The sequence below is a fragment of the Bombyx mori genome, chromosome 10, assembly GCF_030269925.1.
Source record: "Bombyx mori chromosome 10, ASM3026992v2".
Lineage (NCBI taxonomy): Eukaryota > Metazoa > Arthropoda > Insecta > Lepidoptera > Bombycidae > Bombyx > Bombyx mori.
Genome location: NC_085116.1, coordinates 9,044,462 through 9,059,439, shown reverse-complemented (window position 1 = coordinate 9,059,439; position 14,978 = coordinate 9,044,462). Strand labels below are relative to the sequence as shown.

The 14,978-nt window shown below is 38.2% G+C and overlaps 1 protein-coding gene across 2 annotated transcripts in view; it reads right to left on the bottom strand.

The window, feature by feature from the left end:
• LOC101742586 (uncharacterized) overlaps window positions 1–14,978 on the bottom strand; it is a 22,121-nt gene extending 7,143 nt beyond the window's left edge. The window contains exons 1-2 of one of the 2 annotated variants that reach the window (XM_012689279.4): window positions 14,628–14,978; window positions 2,244–2,317 (exon numbers count right to left, since the gene is read on the bottom strand). In XM_012689279.4, coding sequence (XP_012544733.1) covers window positions 2,244–2,317; window positions 14,628–14,662 — 109 coding nt within the window. In that variant the 5' untranslated portion in view covers window positions 14,663–14,978. Of the gene's footprint in view, window positions 1–2,243; window positions 2,318–12,721; window positions 12,848–14,627 lie in introns of those variants that run through there. The other variant, XM_004924806.4, reaches the window with a different exon arrangement.

Below are 14,978 nucleotides of genomic sequence, written 5' to 3'. Positions count from 1 at the left end.
TTAAAACCGCCACACATGAGTAAGTCTCGATTTTCTAGTACAACGGCTGCCCCACTTTTCAACCCGAAACGCATAATTGCTTCATGGCAAAAATAGGTGGGTTGGTGGTACCTACTCCTGAAGGTCACACACAAGACGCCACCAATACCAGGATTCCAGGACAAACTTTTTCAAACCTAAGTGACCTTAATGAGATTTGTACTATGCAATATTTCCAGTAATATATTTTGTAATGATAAGGGTGAATCTTTATTATTTCGATGATAGCAATAATAATGATGTGTTAACACACACTTAAACAAGTGTATAAATTTATAATGCCTACATAGGTATTGAATATTTTTCCTCAAGCTCGCGTATGGAAGAACGTGGCCAACTTCCCCGATTGCAAAAATGATATACCTACATGTACCTAGTCCAGCCATAAGTTCTGTTACAAATGAAAATGCATTTTTTAAATGATATAATGTAATATTATTAAAATGTATACCCATTTATTTATTAGTCTCAACAAAAAAAAAACTATTCGAAATTACCACCTTTGGATTTTATACAGCCCTGCTTGGCCATGAATTTACGCACTGTTTCCAAGAGAAATTTCGCCACTGCTTGCTCCAGAGATTTTTAAGAGACTCAATGTCGCCGTGTCGTTAATAACAGGGCGTGTTCTCTAAAACTGACCATAATTTGAAGTCTAAAGGGTTGAGGTCTGAGCTAGATGAGGGCCAGTCTTCAGTTCTTATAAAGTCCGGAAGTTGGTTTCCTTCACGCTTGGGTAGTTCGTGCCTTGTGACCAGGTGCAGAGTCCTGCTGGAAAGTCCACGGTATATTTTTAAATAGTGTATTGCTGAGAGGTTTCACAACATGATCCAAGACTGTATCTTTATACGCTTTTGCTGAAGTTTTCACTCCTTTTTCACAAAAATATAGTTTTGTGACTCCTTGATAAGACACACTCCACCAAACCATCACTGACGCAGGATGATGACCACGTTGTACCTTTCCGGCCACTTGAGCAACTTCTTTAGAAATGTGATCGTACACTTTACCATTTTGCTTATTGTAGTTTTCTTCAATAGGGAATTTTTTTTCATCGGTAAAGAGGATATTTGTGTGCCGTTCACCTGCGTATCGCGACAGAAGGCGTTTTTATCAATCCACTCTCTTTAATTGTAAAGATTGATTTAGGGCATGTTCTGTATATCGACGACAAGCAGCGAGCTTCAAGTCTTGTTTTTTAATATGCGACAGAGTCCTAGCGGGAATCTTCATTTCTCGCGATAAGATTTTTTGCTTCCTAATGTGGTTTCGACGAATTCTGGTTTTAGCATCATTAACAGCCTTTGTAATTCTAAAAGCACGCAGCCGCCCTAATCTTTTCTGATCTTCGACGAAGAGACGAAGTATTGTTGTTTATGTTGATAGTACGATATACGAACATAAATCTGATACCAAGCTTTTGAAGTGTCTGGAATATGACCGACGGCTCCATACCCACTTCATGCAAAGCGATCACCGCAATCCTATTTTCTTTAACACCCCATTCCATATTGTCATTTGATAATGAACACGAAAAATATGTGCAATGGCACAAAATCGAAAGAAGTTTTTAAACGTTAATACGTGTTCCAAATTCAAAATAACTAAAAAGTAAAAAAAAGAAAAGTTAAGTAAAGCTACCTATGTAATAAATAGTATTTATGGCCAGACTGGTTATATGTATGTATATATGTATATGTTGGAACGAATATCAAAACCCAGATGTAATTAAATTGTAAAAATAAAAAGAGACTGATCTTAACCTGAATTGTTTATTTGATACAAAACAAGACTAGGATTATGAATAAGTCTAATTTTTCAATACTATCACTTTAAAATAAATAATAATTTAGGCCACGACGACTTCAGAATAATCTTCTTTACTTACATAGGTGTACACGCCGCAGTCTGCGTTTTATTATTATATAATATATTATTACGTATATTCATGATAACATTGAAAACGTTCAATTAAATACAAAATTCCAAGAATGGTCCTCAACGGCACTGGATTAAGCTATCACATTTTTACTTACTTTACTTAGTACATCATACTGATTTATACACGCTGAGGGGAATCCTTTCTTATTTATCGTATTCGAAAAACAGAATTATGATAAAGTGTTTATATTTGCAATCTTAAAGATAATAAAATATATAAATCATTCTAATCATCTTTTCAAAAGATTCGAACAAAATCATACCTTTTTCTAACCATAACACACTGCCTCTAACCTGGTCCATTTTTTTAATTGTTGTAGAATGGGAATCACGTACTCTGAAAAAAAAAAAAGAAAATCAGTAAACCATTTGAAAAAAAAAAGATTTATCAAATTAATTATTAATTCCTAAAGATTTGTGATCAAAAAGCAAATAAACTATCTAAGCTCTCATTTATCTCCAATCTGCGGCGTTTTTTCCAGTAGAGGATATCATGGTTAGCGTGATTACTGAAGCTAGTAAACAGCAGTTTGAAGTATTAGTTGCATTTAAATAACGAATAATTTAATTATCAAACTGAAACGCTTGAGCAACTGGTCTTGATCAACAACCCACAATTCTTCTTCTACATTTCGCCCTTACCCCACATTATGTGGGTTCAGGCAATAGGTCCTCTTAACGTGCTCCCTAGGAAATTGTATTGAATTATAACATGAATTAATATATTTTTTAATTAAGAAGTCCCCACCCAATTAAACTTAATTTCAATATACGATAATATAATATAATTGTTGTAAGCATATGTGTCAAACTCTCAATAGTATTAGATTTAAACAATACGTTTTTTTTTATTGCCTAGATGTGTGGACGAGCTCACAGCCCACCTGGTATTAAGTGGTTACTGGAACCCATAGACATCTACAACGTAAATGCGTCACACACCTTGAGATATAAGTTCTAAGGTCTCAGTATAGTTACAACGGCTGCCCCACCCTTCTAACCGAAACGCATTACTGCTTCACGGCAGAAATAAGCGGGGCGGTGAGACCTACCCGTGCGGACTCACAAGAGGTCCTACCACTAGTGAATTACTACGTAAGTACGTATTTCATTAGAAAAATTGGTACCCGCCTGCGGGATTCGAACACCGTTGCATCGCTATATACGAATACACCGGACGTCTTATCCTTTAGGCCATGACGACTTCAAAACTCTACCTACCACTACTAGTAAATTTCAGTTGGTGATCTCAGTACGCTGGTATAATATAATACTCAGAGCATATTGTTACCTATTCTCTGGTGCCCCATTAGTCGCCTTCTACAATACCCACGATCGCCGCTTCTATTTAATTTATCTATAAACGACATTCCCCGGTCGCCGCCGACCCAGTTAGCCTTATTCGCCGACGACACGACCGTTTACTACTCGAGTAAAAACAAGTCCCTAATCGCGAGGAAGCTCCAGAGCACAGCGTTAACCCTGGGACAATGGTTCCGAAAATTGCACATAGACATCAATCAACCCAGCGAAAAGCACAGCAGGGTTATTTCAAAGGGAGCAATCTCACACCCCCGATTACCCTCCTCGGCCAACCCATACCCTGGGCCAGGAAGGTCAAGTACCTGGGTGTCAGCCTAGATGCATCCATGACATTCCGTCCCCATATAATATCCGTCCGCGACCGTGCCGCGTTTCTTCTCGGCAGACTCTACCCCATGATCTGTAAGCGGAATATAATGTCCCTTCGGAAAAAGGTGACACTTTACAAAACTTGCATATGGCTCGTCATGACTTACGCGAGTGTGATGTTCGCTCACGCGGCCCCCACACACATAGACACCCTCCAATCCCTACAATCCCGCTTTTGCAGGCTAGCCGTCGGAGCTCCGTGGTTCGTGAGGAGCGTCGACCTACACGACGACCTGGGCCTCGATCAATCCGGGAACAGATGAAGTCAGCGTCGGAACGATACTTCGATAAGGTTATGCGTCATGATAATCGCTTTATCGTTGCCGCCGCTGATTGCTCCCCGAATCTTGATCACGCAGGTGCCAGTCACCGTCGACGCTCTAGACACGTCCTTACAGATCCATCAGATCCAATAACCCTTGCACTAGACACTTTAGCTCTTGCACTAGGAGCGAGGCCCGGGTAACCCCTCCCTCCTGACTGAGCCTTTGCTCGACACCTACCCTTGTCGAGTACGTACCCTACGTACGTACTACCCTGGTAAAACTGGAAAGGCCTCTGGGCCACCAGCAAATTCTCAAACATAAAAAAACCACGAGAAGAGATGGGGTGGTGCTGTTCTAGACCGATACCACACAACTAGATTTATGGCTGTCTTATTGATATAATTATTGTAACTAGTCTGGCCATAAATACTGTTACGTAAATACTTTTCTTTTTTTCAATTTTTTAATTGTTTTGAATTTGGAACACGTATAGGTACGTACAAAATATATAAATATAAAACATAAAAACTTCTTTTAATTTTGCCCCATTTCACATATTTTTTCATTATCAAATTACAATATGGAATGGGGTGTTAAAGAAAATATAGTGATCGCCTTGCACAAACTGGGTATGGAGCCGTCGGTCATATTCCAGGCAGTTAAGTGGGCATGGAGCCGTCGGTCATATTCCAGGCACTTTAAAAGCTTTAATCAGCCGTATGTTCGTTTATCGTACTATTAACAGATACAATACTTCGTCGGTCGAAGACCAGAAAAGATCGGGGCGCCTATGTGCTGTTAGAACTACAAAGGCTGTTAATGATGTTAAAGCCAGAATTCGTCGAAACCCCATTAGGAAGCAAAAAATCTTATCGCGAGAAATGAAGATTCCCGCCAGTACTCTGTCGCGTATTAAAAAATAAGACTTGAAACTCGGTGCTTGTCGTCGATATACAGGACATGCCCTAAATCAATCTTTACAATTAAAGTGAATGGATCGATCAAAACGCCTTCTGTCGCGTTACGCAGGTGAAAGGCACAGAAATATTCTCTTAAAAAATTCACACTTGAAAAACACTACAATAAGCAAAATGGTAAAGTGTACGCTCACAGTTCTAAAGAAGTTGCTCAAGTGGTCGGAAAGGTACAACGTGGACATCAACCTGCGTCAGTGATGGTTTGGTGAGGCGTGACTTATCAAGGAGTAACAAAACTATATTTTTGTGAAAAAGGAGTGAAAACTTCAGTAAAAGCGTATCAAGATACAGTGTTGGATCATGTTGTGAAACCTCGCAGCAATACCCTATTTAAAAATATACCGTGGACTTTCCAGCAGGACTCTGCAAGACTGGCCTTCATCTAGCCCAGACCTCAACCCTTTAGACTTCAAGTTAAGGTCAGTTTCAGAGGACATGATCTGCTCTAAACGACAAGGCGACATTGAGTCTAAAAAATCTTTGGAGCTAGCAGTGGCGAAATTTCCCTTGGAAACAGTGTGTACGTTCTTAGATTCGTGGCCTAACAGCTTAAAAGCCTGTATAAAAATCAAAGGTGGCAATTTCGGATAGAATATTTTTTTCGTTTTTAGCTGAGACTTTAATAAATATACAGGTATAAGTTTTAATAATATTACATTACTACATTATTGAAAAAAAGCATTTTCATTTGTAACAGAACTTATGGCTGAACTAGGTAGATGATGTTTATGCACAGGCTCATACAAATATTAGTAAATGATTGTACTGTTACATTTAAAAAAATATTTCTGTTAAAGGAAAACTGCTAGAAGGTCGATTGCACTTTTTTATTAACAAAATCATTGACATCCGTTTCGATTTCAAGTATGTAGTCAATAAATACGTGACCGATTAGCGCATCCCTATTGTAGGTGTTTCATGTTAATCGATGTGCACGATAATTATTATTAATTAGCTGTTATCAATCGATAACATTAATTTTATCATAGACCTTCAGACGTCAAGCTATCAAAGACGCATTTCCGCTCTGAATCGTCACTTTACATAAATTTCAACAGTTTCTAAACAAACGTATTCCTCAATTTTAAGATGGTTATATTCGAAAAAATCGGTGTGATAATTTATTATTAGGACTTTGACGTTTTGAAATTCTCAATCGCGGTAAAAAAATATATAAAAAAGAATGTGCATATAATATTATAGATTTTATCAAGTCTTTGTGTACAGAAAAACATTTCTGGGAACCGTATTCATTTCCGTGACGTAAAACAATTAAAGATTGCCGATACAGGAGCCCCGAATTATTATTGGTAATGGGTAGCTGCGATTGCTAATCATTTCATATCTGATTTAGATGTTCAATGATTATTAATGATACATTGTTATCTGCCGCAATGAGCTTTTTTACAATTATCCTACGAAGAATCTGCCCGTTTTAGTCTGAACGATTTTGCATCTCTGCATTAGCGATTTACATACTCTTTCTAATAGACGCGTTTTCTACCATGCACAGAGTGTGAATGTTTAAAGTCACAAATAGTCCGGTGTTTTTTTTTTTCAGACAGTAGTCTGACTTTTCCGTCACTGGTGGCGAGCTCACTGGGGCTCAGCCCGAGAGACGTAATGACGCTGCCAAGCATCACAGCCACCTAATAATCGGCAGCGACATGTTGATTTGTACAAGAAAGACAAGACTCTTCGCATGCAGTGCCCCGATCCATTAACGGTGCCTTTAGGTACCACAAGCACCGGTCACCGTCCTCGTCGAACCCGTCGCTTGCGACGAAGGGCTCGACAAGCGAATTATCCCACAGACACAACCCACTGAGTTTATCGCCGAATCTTCTCAGTGGGTCGCGTTTCCGATCCGGTAGTAGATTCTGCGAAGCACTGCTCTTGCTAGGGTCAGTGTTAGCATCACTCCGGTTTGAGCCCCGTGAGCTCTACCTACTAGCTAAGGTTACGCTGAAATAGCTTCTCAAGGCTATTAGCCTAGGTAGGAAAAAAAAATGCAGTGCAAACCGCAAGCCTATGCTCCGCCGTCTCCAAGTCGCATTACTGCAATGGCACTCTGCTGTTGGGTCAGCTCCTATCCGGAGCTTCCCAAGCATCCATGCCGATCAGTCAGTCGGTACCTGGCTCAGACCGATGAAGAGCCTTCCTGGGTCTAATCTAATATTGCGCGCTCGATTAATCAACCTACGAACATAACTACGTAACTACAAACGTAACTAGACATCCCCTCCCCTCGTCAGTTTCGTCACCATTTTAATAGTAGATAATTATATTTTAGTGCAAAAACACCGAAAGAAATGAATCAAATAGGTGATTAGAAAAAATTGAGGATTAAGATTATGGTCATACTTATTTAAGTAGGTGTGATAAAAAAAAACAATCTGAAAAATCAGATGTTTGCGAATTCATTTTGTTGATAAAATGAAATAAAAATATCGCGAAATATCTGTTTATTACTACTGTTAATGAGATTTAAATGTTTTTTCAACCAAACATCTATCTTAACACATAAATAAATATTAAGAATGTTGTATCAATTTATTATTGTGCAACAGTAAATAATCTTGTTACCTTGACTTTATTTAAGTCGGTTTTAAGCAGGTTAGAGCACGTACAAATTTTTTATCGAAGGTAATTTAATTTTAATTTTTGTCTACTACTATACAAAGGTGTATCCAAATTGTATACAATAGCTAAAAGTGCGATGACCAACCTCGAGAAGATCTAGAAAAACTGCAACATTCGCTATAAAACCAAAATGCATAATAATTTGCAGTTGTCTTTTCCATATTTCCTCTATAGAGCAGAAACGTGGTGCATGGAAAACCGCGATAGCAACAAGATCGATGGCTTTGAAATGTGGGTGTCGCGGAAGATGCTTCGAATACCATAGACTGCCCTAAGAACTAAAGAGTCAATTTTAATAGAGCTAACCATCCATAAAAGGCTCTCACATAATTAGACAAAAGAAGACTTATAGTTAATTTTTCCCATTTTGTTTCCAGATCACGCCATGTTATCAAACGAATACTTCTTTCTTATACTTATTGTCTGTAGTCCAGAGGTCACGCAGCTTACAATTCAATCCATATGATTTTATTGAACTCTTCAGCCTATCCTTGTATTTCTGCAACTTATCGAATCCTTCACGCTTGCCGTTTTCGAGTTTTGAGTAAAGGATACTTGGTTACACCCCTCTTTGCGGGATGAGGATTAGGTTTTGTGCCCACACCGTCAGACCTATCATTGCTGGTGACGCATTGAACCTCCTCAGCAGATCTGTATTTGTGACGAAAGTTAAACATTTATCGAAAGGATAGCCGGTTCATGTCTTCGACCAGATCAAGCCCACGCAAGCAACTCAAAGATGACTCGAAGATTCTCCTAATCTTGTAAATTCTGCAACGCACACATTAACATTCACTATTTTGTTCTTGTTATAAAAGACAGCAAAAATCAAATGACAGTATACAATTTGCCTTTGACTCAAAACTAAACCAACGTAATTATATCTTGTATACAAAACAATATGCAACGAATTATGAATTAAGCAACATTAAATTTTCACGTTTAATTATACTCGCTTACTTTAAACTAACTAATTTTAAAAATATATTACAACCCAAATTAAACAAAAAAACGTACAATATTTTTTTTTACATTCTTACAATACTAAACTAAACAATACTAAATTCTTACATTGAATTTCCACGATTTAATAAAATTTGAACGCTGTGTTTACAAAATCTAATTTGATACATACTGTTTCATTCCTTGACGAAACAATTTGCAAAGCTATTCAAAACATATTTATCACGGCCTCCAAAGAGCTAGCTAAACTTGTATAGTAATAGTATTAACACTGTAGTTTATGTCTTTAGATTGTTTACTCGGTATTCTCACGTATTGCTCAGTTATATCAATTAAAGCAAACCTTAAGCGGTTGCCGAAGTCAGTAAATAGCAAACTTTGATTGCCACAGACACCATTAGACGTTATAGAGGACACGTACATCCCCAATATATTGTATATTATGCCACAAAGAATTCGCAGGTTTTTCGGTATAAAGTGAAATAAAACCAAATTCACCTCGACGACCCGTCTTAGGGATATCGCCGCTAGTCAATTTGTAGTGTTCACCGCGAGAGCCCCTCTGTCCGGTCTAACCCCGTGAGGAGATCAGACGTGAGGTTCTGCTCTCTGCCCAAAAAAAGGATTAAAACGGGCTTTATTACAATATAGTTAAGACCTAAAACTTATTTCTGAAAATAAGCGGCAAAATGAAATTGATGATTTGCTTGATGAGTATTTGCTTGCGGTATGATAAGTATATTCTTTACTAGATCATGATATTGGGCTTATTAGTTTTTACGAGTTACCGGTGTTCGCACTCTTTACTCATCCTACACCAAGTAATAAAATTAATGAATTTTAAGTTCAAGTGTTGAAATTAAGTCAATATCAACATGTCAATAATATAGCTCAACAACACTCGAACCGTCGGTCTGCCGAGCAAATATCACCCGCTCGGTGGAAGATCTTTTCTTCCGTCATTAAACATTCCAAACTGGTAACCTGCGACGGAACAATTGCAGCCTTCACACTTCATCATTAGCGCATCAAGAACTTCGACTACCACAATTCCCGCCTTCTCGCAGATAAAAGCAAGTCATTGATAGTCGTCCCACAGCAAGCTAGTATCGCAGCCTCAACAGGACCATCGCAGCCGGCTCACCGCGCTTCCTGGTCCTACGGCATGCACCTACACTGCCTCATCACGCCACTACAGTCCATCGCAGCTCACGACCGGATCATCAACGCTTGGGACCTCACACATCTCCGGCGTGGCAGCTCTGCATCCCATGGATTACTCACGATACACGTGCAGCATTCAAGCTTAGTCTCGACTTACTGCAGACTTCGAGCAGCACTGGCGACACTCACGCAGCATTTAAGCTCAGCCTCGACTCACCGGAGGTTTCGAGCAGCACTGGCACGCACTTGCAAGCTAATCTCAGCACAGACAACAATAATTAAATGACACGACCTCCGGTCTCGGAGGGGAGTGATGTGGCGGTAGCCATCATACAACGCAAGATATATGACAGATGCCTGAATCTCGATTACGATATTTTCAATATAAGCTTGCATATATACAAGTTCCGAACAACAACATTTGGACCGTTGGTCTACCGAGCAATATCACCTGCTCGGTGGAACATCTTCCCTTTCGTCGTTTAGCATTCCAAAATAGCAATGTAGCAGTAAATAAAATTAGCCAAAAGAACATGCCTACCGTAAAAGTTATGTTAGTTTCATTTCCAGCAACGGAAACAAAACTGATTGTGGCATGAAATGACTTCCGTGCGCTTACGTATGAATCATTCACAAAGGAATGCTATTTAATGTAATACGTCAAATCTTATTTGAAAAACGTTATACGTATATAATTTTTCACAAAAACAAAGAATATAAGATTGATATACATATAAGAAGATAATATTATTTGAAATGTGCTGTATTTTAGAATCATACTAGGCAATGCTGTTTCTTTATGCTTTAATATTTATGTTTTATTTGAAAAAGTAAATTTAAACATCTTTCGAAAGGTTGTCTAATCGCCAAGATAAAATACGCCGTCGAACAAGTCAATTTAGACTTGGAGCTCAACATACCAGGTGGTGTTTCATTCACGAAATGAGGAATCTATATATCTATAGACTCTATCACTCATTAGCAAGCAGACCGTGAGCTCATCTGCCCGTTTAGAATAATTGAAAAAAATTCCATTGTGCTTCCTTTCCTCTTTTTCTTCCTTTTACACGTATTATGGCTCCATTTAGACTTTTAACTAAGTTTAGACTAAATTCATTGAGGAATCTGAATGAAAAAATTATACTCCTCAACTAAGATTACTTCATTCTTTTAAAAGTGATTATTTTCAAACCCTACTTTCAAACTGGCGATTTTCTGTTCCACCTCTATTAATTAAGTAATTAGTACGGTTTTCAATTCAAATTTGTATTAAATGTAGCATTTTATTTCACCCAGGAAATAAAATAAATCTGAATAGGTATTTAAAATATTATTATATATTTATCAATTTATGATCTTCAAAAGAACATAACTTTTGATATATATCTTTGTGCGATATTAATTAATGACTAGATTAGGTACTGCAGGGGCGTCTACAAACAATAATCAGATTTATTAACACTAAAGTAAGATCAAATTCAATTCGAAGTTCAATTCATAAAATATCTAGCCAAATATATTCAGATAAAACACAACAAGCGATGTACCTGATATCTGAAAATAAATATTTTTAGATTGTACATAATTTTTTTAAGGAAAATTATCCGTACCCGTGTATTGATTAGTAATAATGATGTAGATATAGGCTGTATAGCTACTATATCTATATTAGTTTTATTCATTTTTTTTTACATAAAAACTTCTAAATACACAGATAGCTTACTGAGTTATATCGCCACATAAGCAGCCCATTTTGGGAGTAAACTACAAAATTTATATTAGATAATTCAAACCACTTATTAGAAAAATAATTTGATTCGAATAAGGATGGAGTATGTGTTAATACTCAATATCAGTACATTTCTATGCCATCTCAAGGGAAAGGCATTCATACTATTTAATCCATTGCTGTTTACTTAAATGCCTAACCTTGCTTATGTGTTTTTTAATACTTAAACTGGTTATCGGAGCCCATAGACATCAAAAACCTAAAGGCCACCACCTACCATGAGACATGAGTTTAAAACCTCAGTTACCCTTCAAACCGGAACTTACTGCTTAGCGGCAGAAACAAGAAGGATGGTGATATGTACCTGTGCAGGCCAATAAAGAACGCTGCCACCAATCAACCATTCGAAGTTTCCGAGAAAGCGATTTAAATAACAGCAATTGAAATATGGCGAGCCGCCTTTATGATATGAAAACCATGTCGAACCTCGTATTTGAAAATGAAGCGCTTTCTATGCGCAAACTTAAATCAAAAAACGAAGTGCTTATATTCTGCGTGGGTGTGTGTGTGTGTGTGTGTGCACGAGCGTCTGTTTGTGTGTATGAAGATCGTCCGACCTCGTTTCATAAAAAAATGTCATAGACTGGATTGCAAATATTATTCTGTAATTTAGAAAGTGAGTACGATGACATAAATTTCAAATTAAATCATTTTATGAAATTCTTTGATGATCTCTTGCAATAGAAAAGGTTATTGCATAAAACATTTTCGCATGAACAGCTTCATTCTTCCAATTTAATCATGGAGACCGGACTAAAGGAGCATCGCGCGGAGCAAATGTCTCTCTGACACCCTACCCGCACAGAAAAGTTTTCCTACAGTCGTCGGCACTACCCGCTCGAGGGTAGAGCCTCTCGGTCGGTGGACTATTCAAAGCCAATTAGACGGCCCCACAAACGCATACCCCTTGAATACTCTGTAGGGTCAGAACCAGCGTAAGTCGAGGAGTGCGATCATCCGTCGTATAAACAGCGGCACGTAAGTTGGCAAGGTGGCGTAGTGGGGGTAAGGTCGCGCATAGTGCACATTGCAACAAAAAATAGTCACTTTTATTGCCCGCATTATTCTACAGTTATTGCCATAATTTATTTTTAAGCGTATCTGTTTAGAAGAAAGTTAAAGAAAAAATGGTATTTGGTCCTGGCATTGCAAACAAATTTAAAACAATAGCACTCGTAACAAAAACTAAATTTAAAACAAAAATAACAACTCGTAACAAAAACTCAATATAAGCAAAGGGTACCTACAACTTTAGTACACGCAAGTGTAATCGGGAGCGAACGGAACGTAGACGCGGTGCGGGAGGCAAACGTCGACTGACGCACCAATCGCGCGCTCGGAACGGCGCTACGTCTTTCCCCTCGTCCCGCTTGACAACCAAAGAGACCTAAAAAAGGACTTATGCGCATCTAACGACTCTTGCCAGGTTACGCGCCGGGGACAATACATTTCCTCTTTGTACACAAGACGTGTGTAGACCAGCGTACACTTCGTTTTCTTAGGTCTACCTAAGCGGAGGGAATCCGTAACACTTAGGGAGACCACATTCAGGCGAGATCTTGATCCCGACTTTCAGCTTGACGACGACGTGTTTTACTCTCTCTTTCGCAAGTCGCCACCTGCTTATGTAAGATCGAGTAGCTGCAATTCGAGCATACAGCGTCACGAGTCGGATTTGCGTCAAAGACACGGCGCCGCCCAACCGATGCTGAGAAAACCGCGAGCGTGTGCTTCGACATATCCAAAATGGTCTCTATCCAAAATCTATGGCCTCCTCAATCACTATTAACACAGTCCCCGAGGAACGGGCAAGTCAACCGGCGCTCCACAGGCCAGTTGAAGGATTAGCCAGCCGCCTGGACGATTCTCCTCGAACGGACCACCAAGATTGGACCTTCCGCGCTGGGATTAAAATCGGAACACCACCATTAATCAGCAGCAAAGGCCTCTACCGCAAAGATCCCGGATTGCATCCCCCAACACGCATGCTACTTCAAAGGAGAATATGAAGCCTTGTGATTGTTAATTACCAATTGTGAACCAAATGATTATTAATTATGAAAGTCGTAACGGAAACCTTATCTATAAATATTGTTTGTAGCTAAAAACCTTTGCCTGTTATCATTATAATTATAAATAATAATCGCAATATCAATTTTGATAAAAATACCGGTCTGTTTGTTCTATCATGTAAAATCATTTCTGCAATATGTATGTACATATATATCAGTATGTATGAACAGCACGTTTTATGAAGCATTGTTAAAACTAGTAGATATGTACGTGCTCAATATCATTTGGTTTAAAATAGCCATTATAAACTTAAAGTATGACACTGATAAAATAATAAAATATTAAGAATTTGGTCCACGTTTTGACACAGATAAAAATTCATTGTAGGACATCATGAGAGTCCGTACGGATAGGTACCACCACCCCACCTATTTCTGCCGTGAAAAATGATTACAGATAGATGTAGATACAATATAGACAGTTTGGGGGTAGGGTCACGTGTTCCCTACATCCTGAAAAAGCTTTGTAAGTTCTGGACGGGCGAATAGTGCTGGGAGCCTAATTAACTCCGCCGATCCATACTCTCTCAGTCGGTGGGTTTTCCTAAGTGAAATTAAAAGTCCTGCAGTTTGCAGTCGGCATTACCCACGTCTTCAAAGAAAAATCATTGTATCGGAACTCAGAACTCATCCCTTTATACATTTTAAACCAAGAACGACTGCATCGCAGAAAAAAGAGACTAATCATATACATAACTAAACTACTACATTATTTGGATATAAATACATACAGAATACGACTCGTAGTAAGTAAGTGCCATTCAAGTAGCAAAAAATAGAAATTTCTATCTCAATTCTCGATTATGCGCTTATGAGAAACGTCAGTGCCTAACGAATATAGCTTAAACAATAGATATAGCTTAAATAACCTAAAAAGAACTGAGAGCCATTTCATTTTAGGTATTCTCAAACACCAAACTAAATAACTCTGCGTACCTTAAAATTATAACTTCCTACGAATCGGCGATATCTACCCTTGCGGGCTCATAAGACATCCTACACCAGTAAACCCATATATACAAGGTATTAAGAATATTATTTAGAGATAAGATTAAGCATATAAATAGCCCACAACACCTACCTTAACGCCAATAAATGCTGTCGCGGAAAAATCATATGATTCAAAGAGCAGGGCCGTTTTTATTCCAAAATCAAGACATTCTTTTTCTTTATCGTAAAATCAGAATGTTTTGGTTTTACTGTCGATGCAAGAATAATGAGTATTTTATTTTACTCCTCGATGTTTGGATACTGATAGTACTAATTTAAAAAATCTAAACGAGTATGGTAAATCGTCAATTTAGTTTGGACTCGATCGTAGTATTTCAAACACACACAATATAAAACCAACTCAAGGAAAATTTTGAATTTTGCAAAGCCTACATAAAGTGGTTGAACCTTCATTTACATTACAAGAAACAAACAAGAAAAG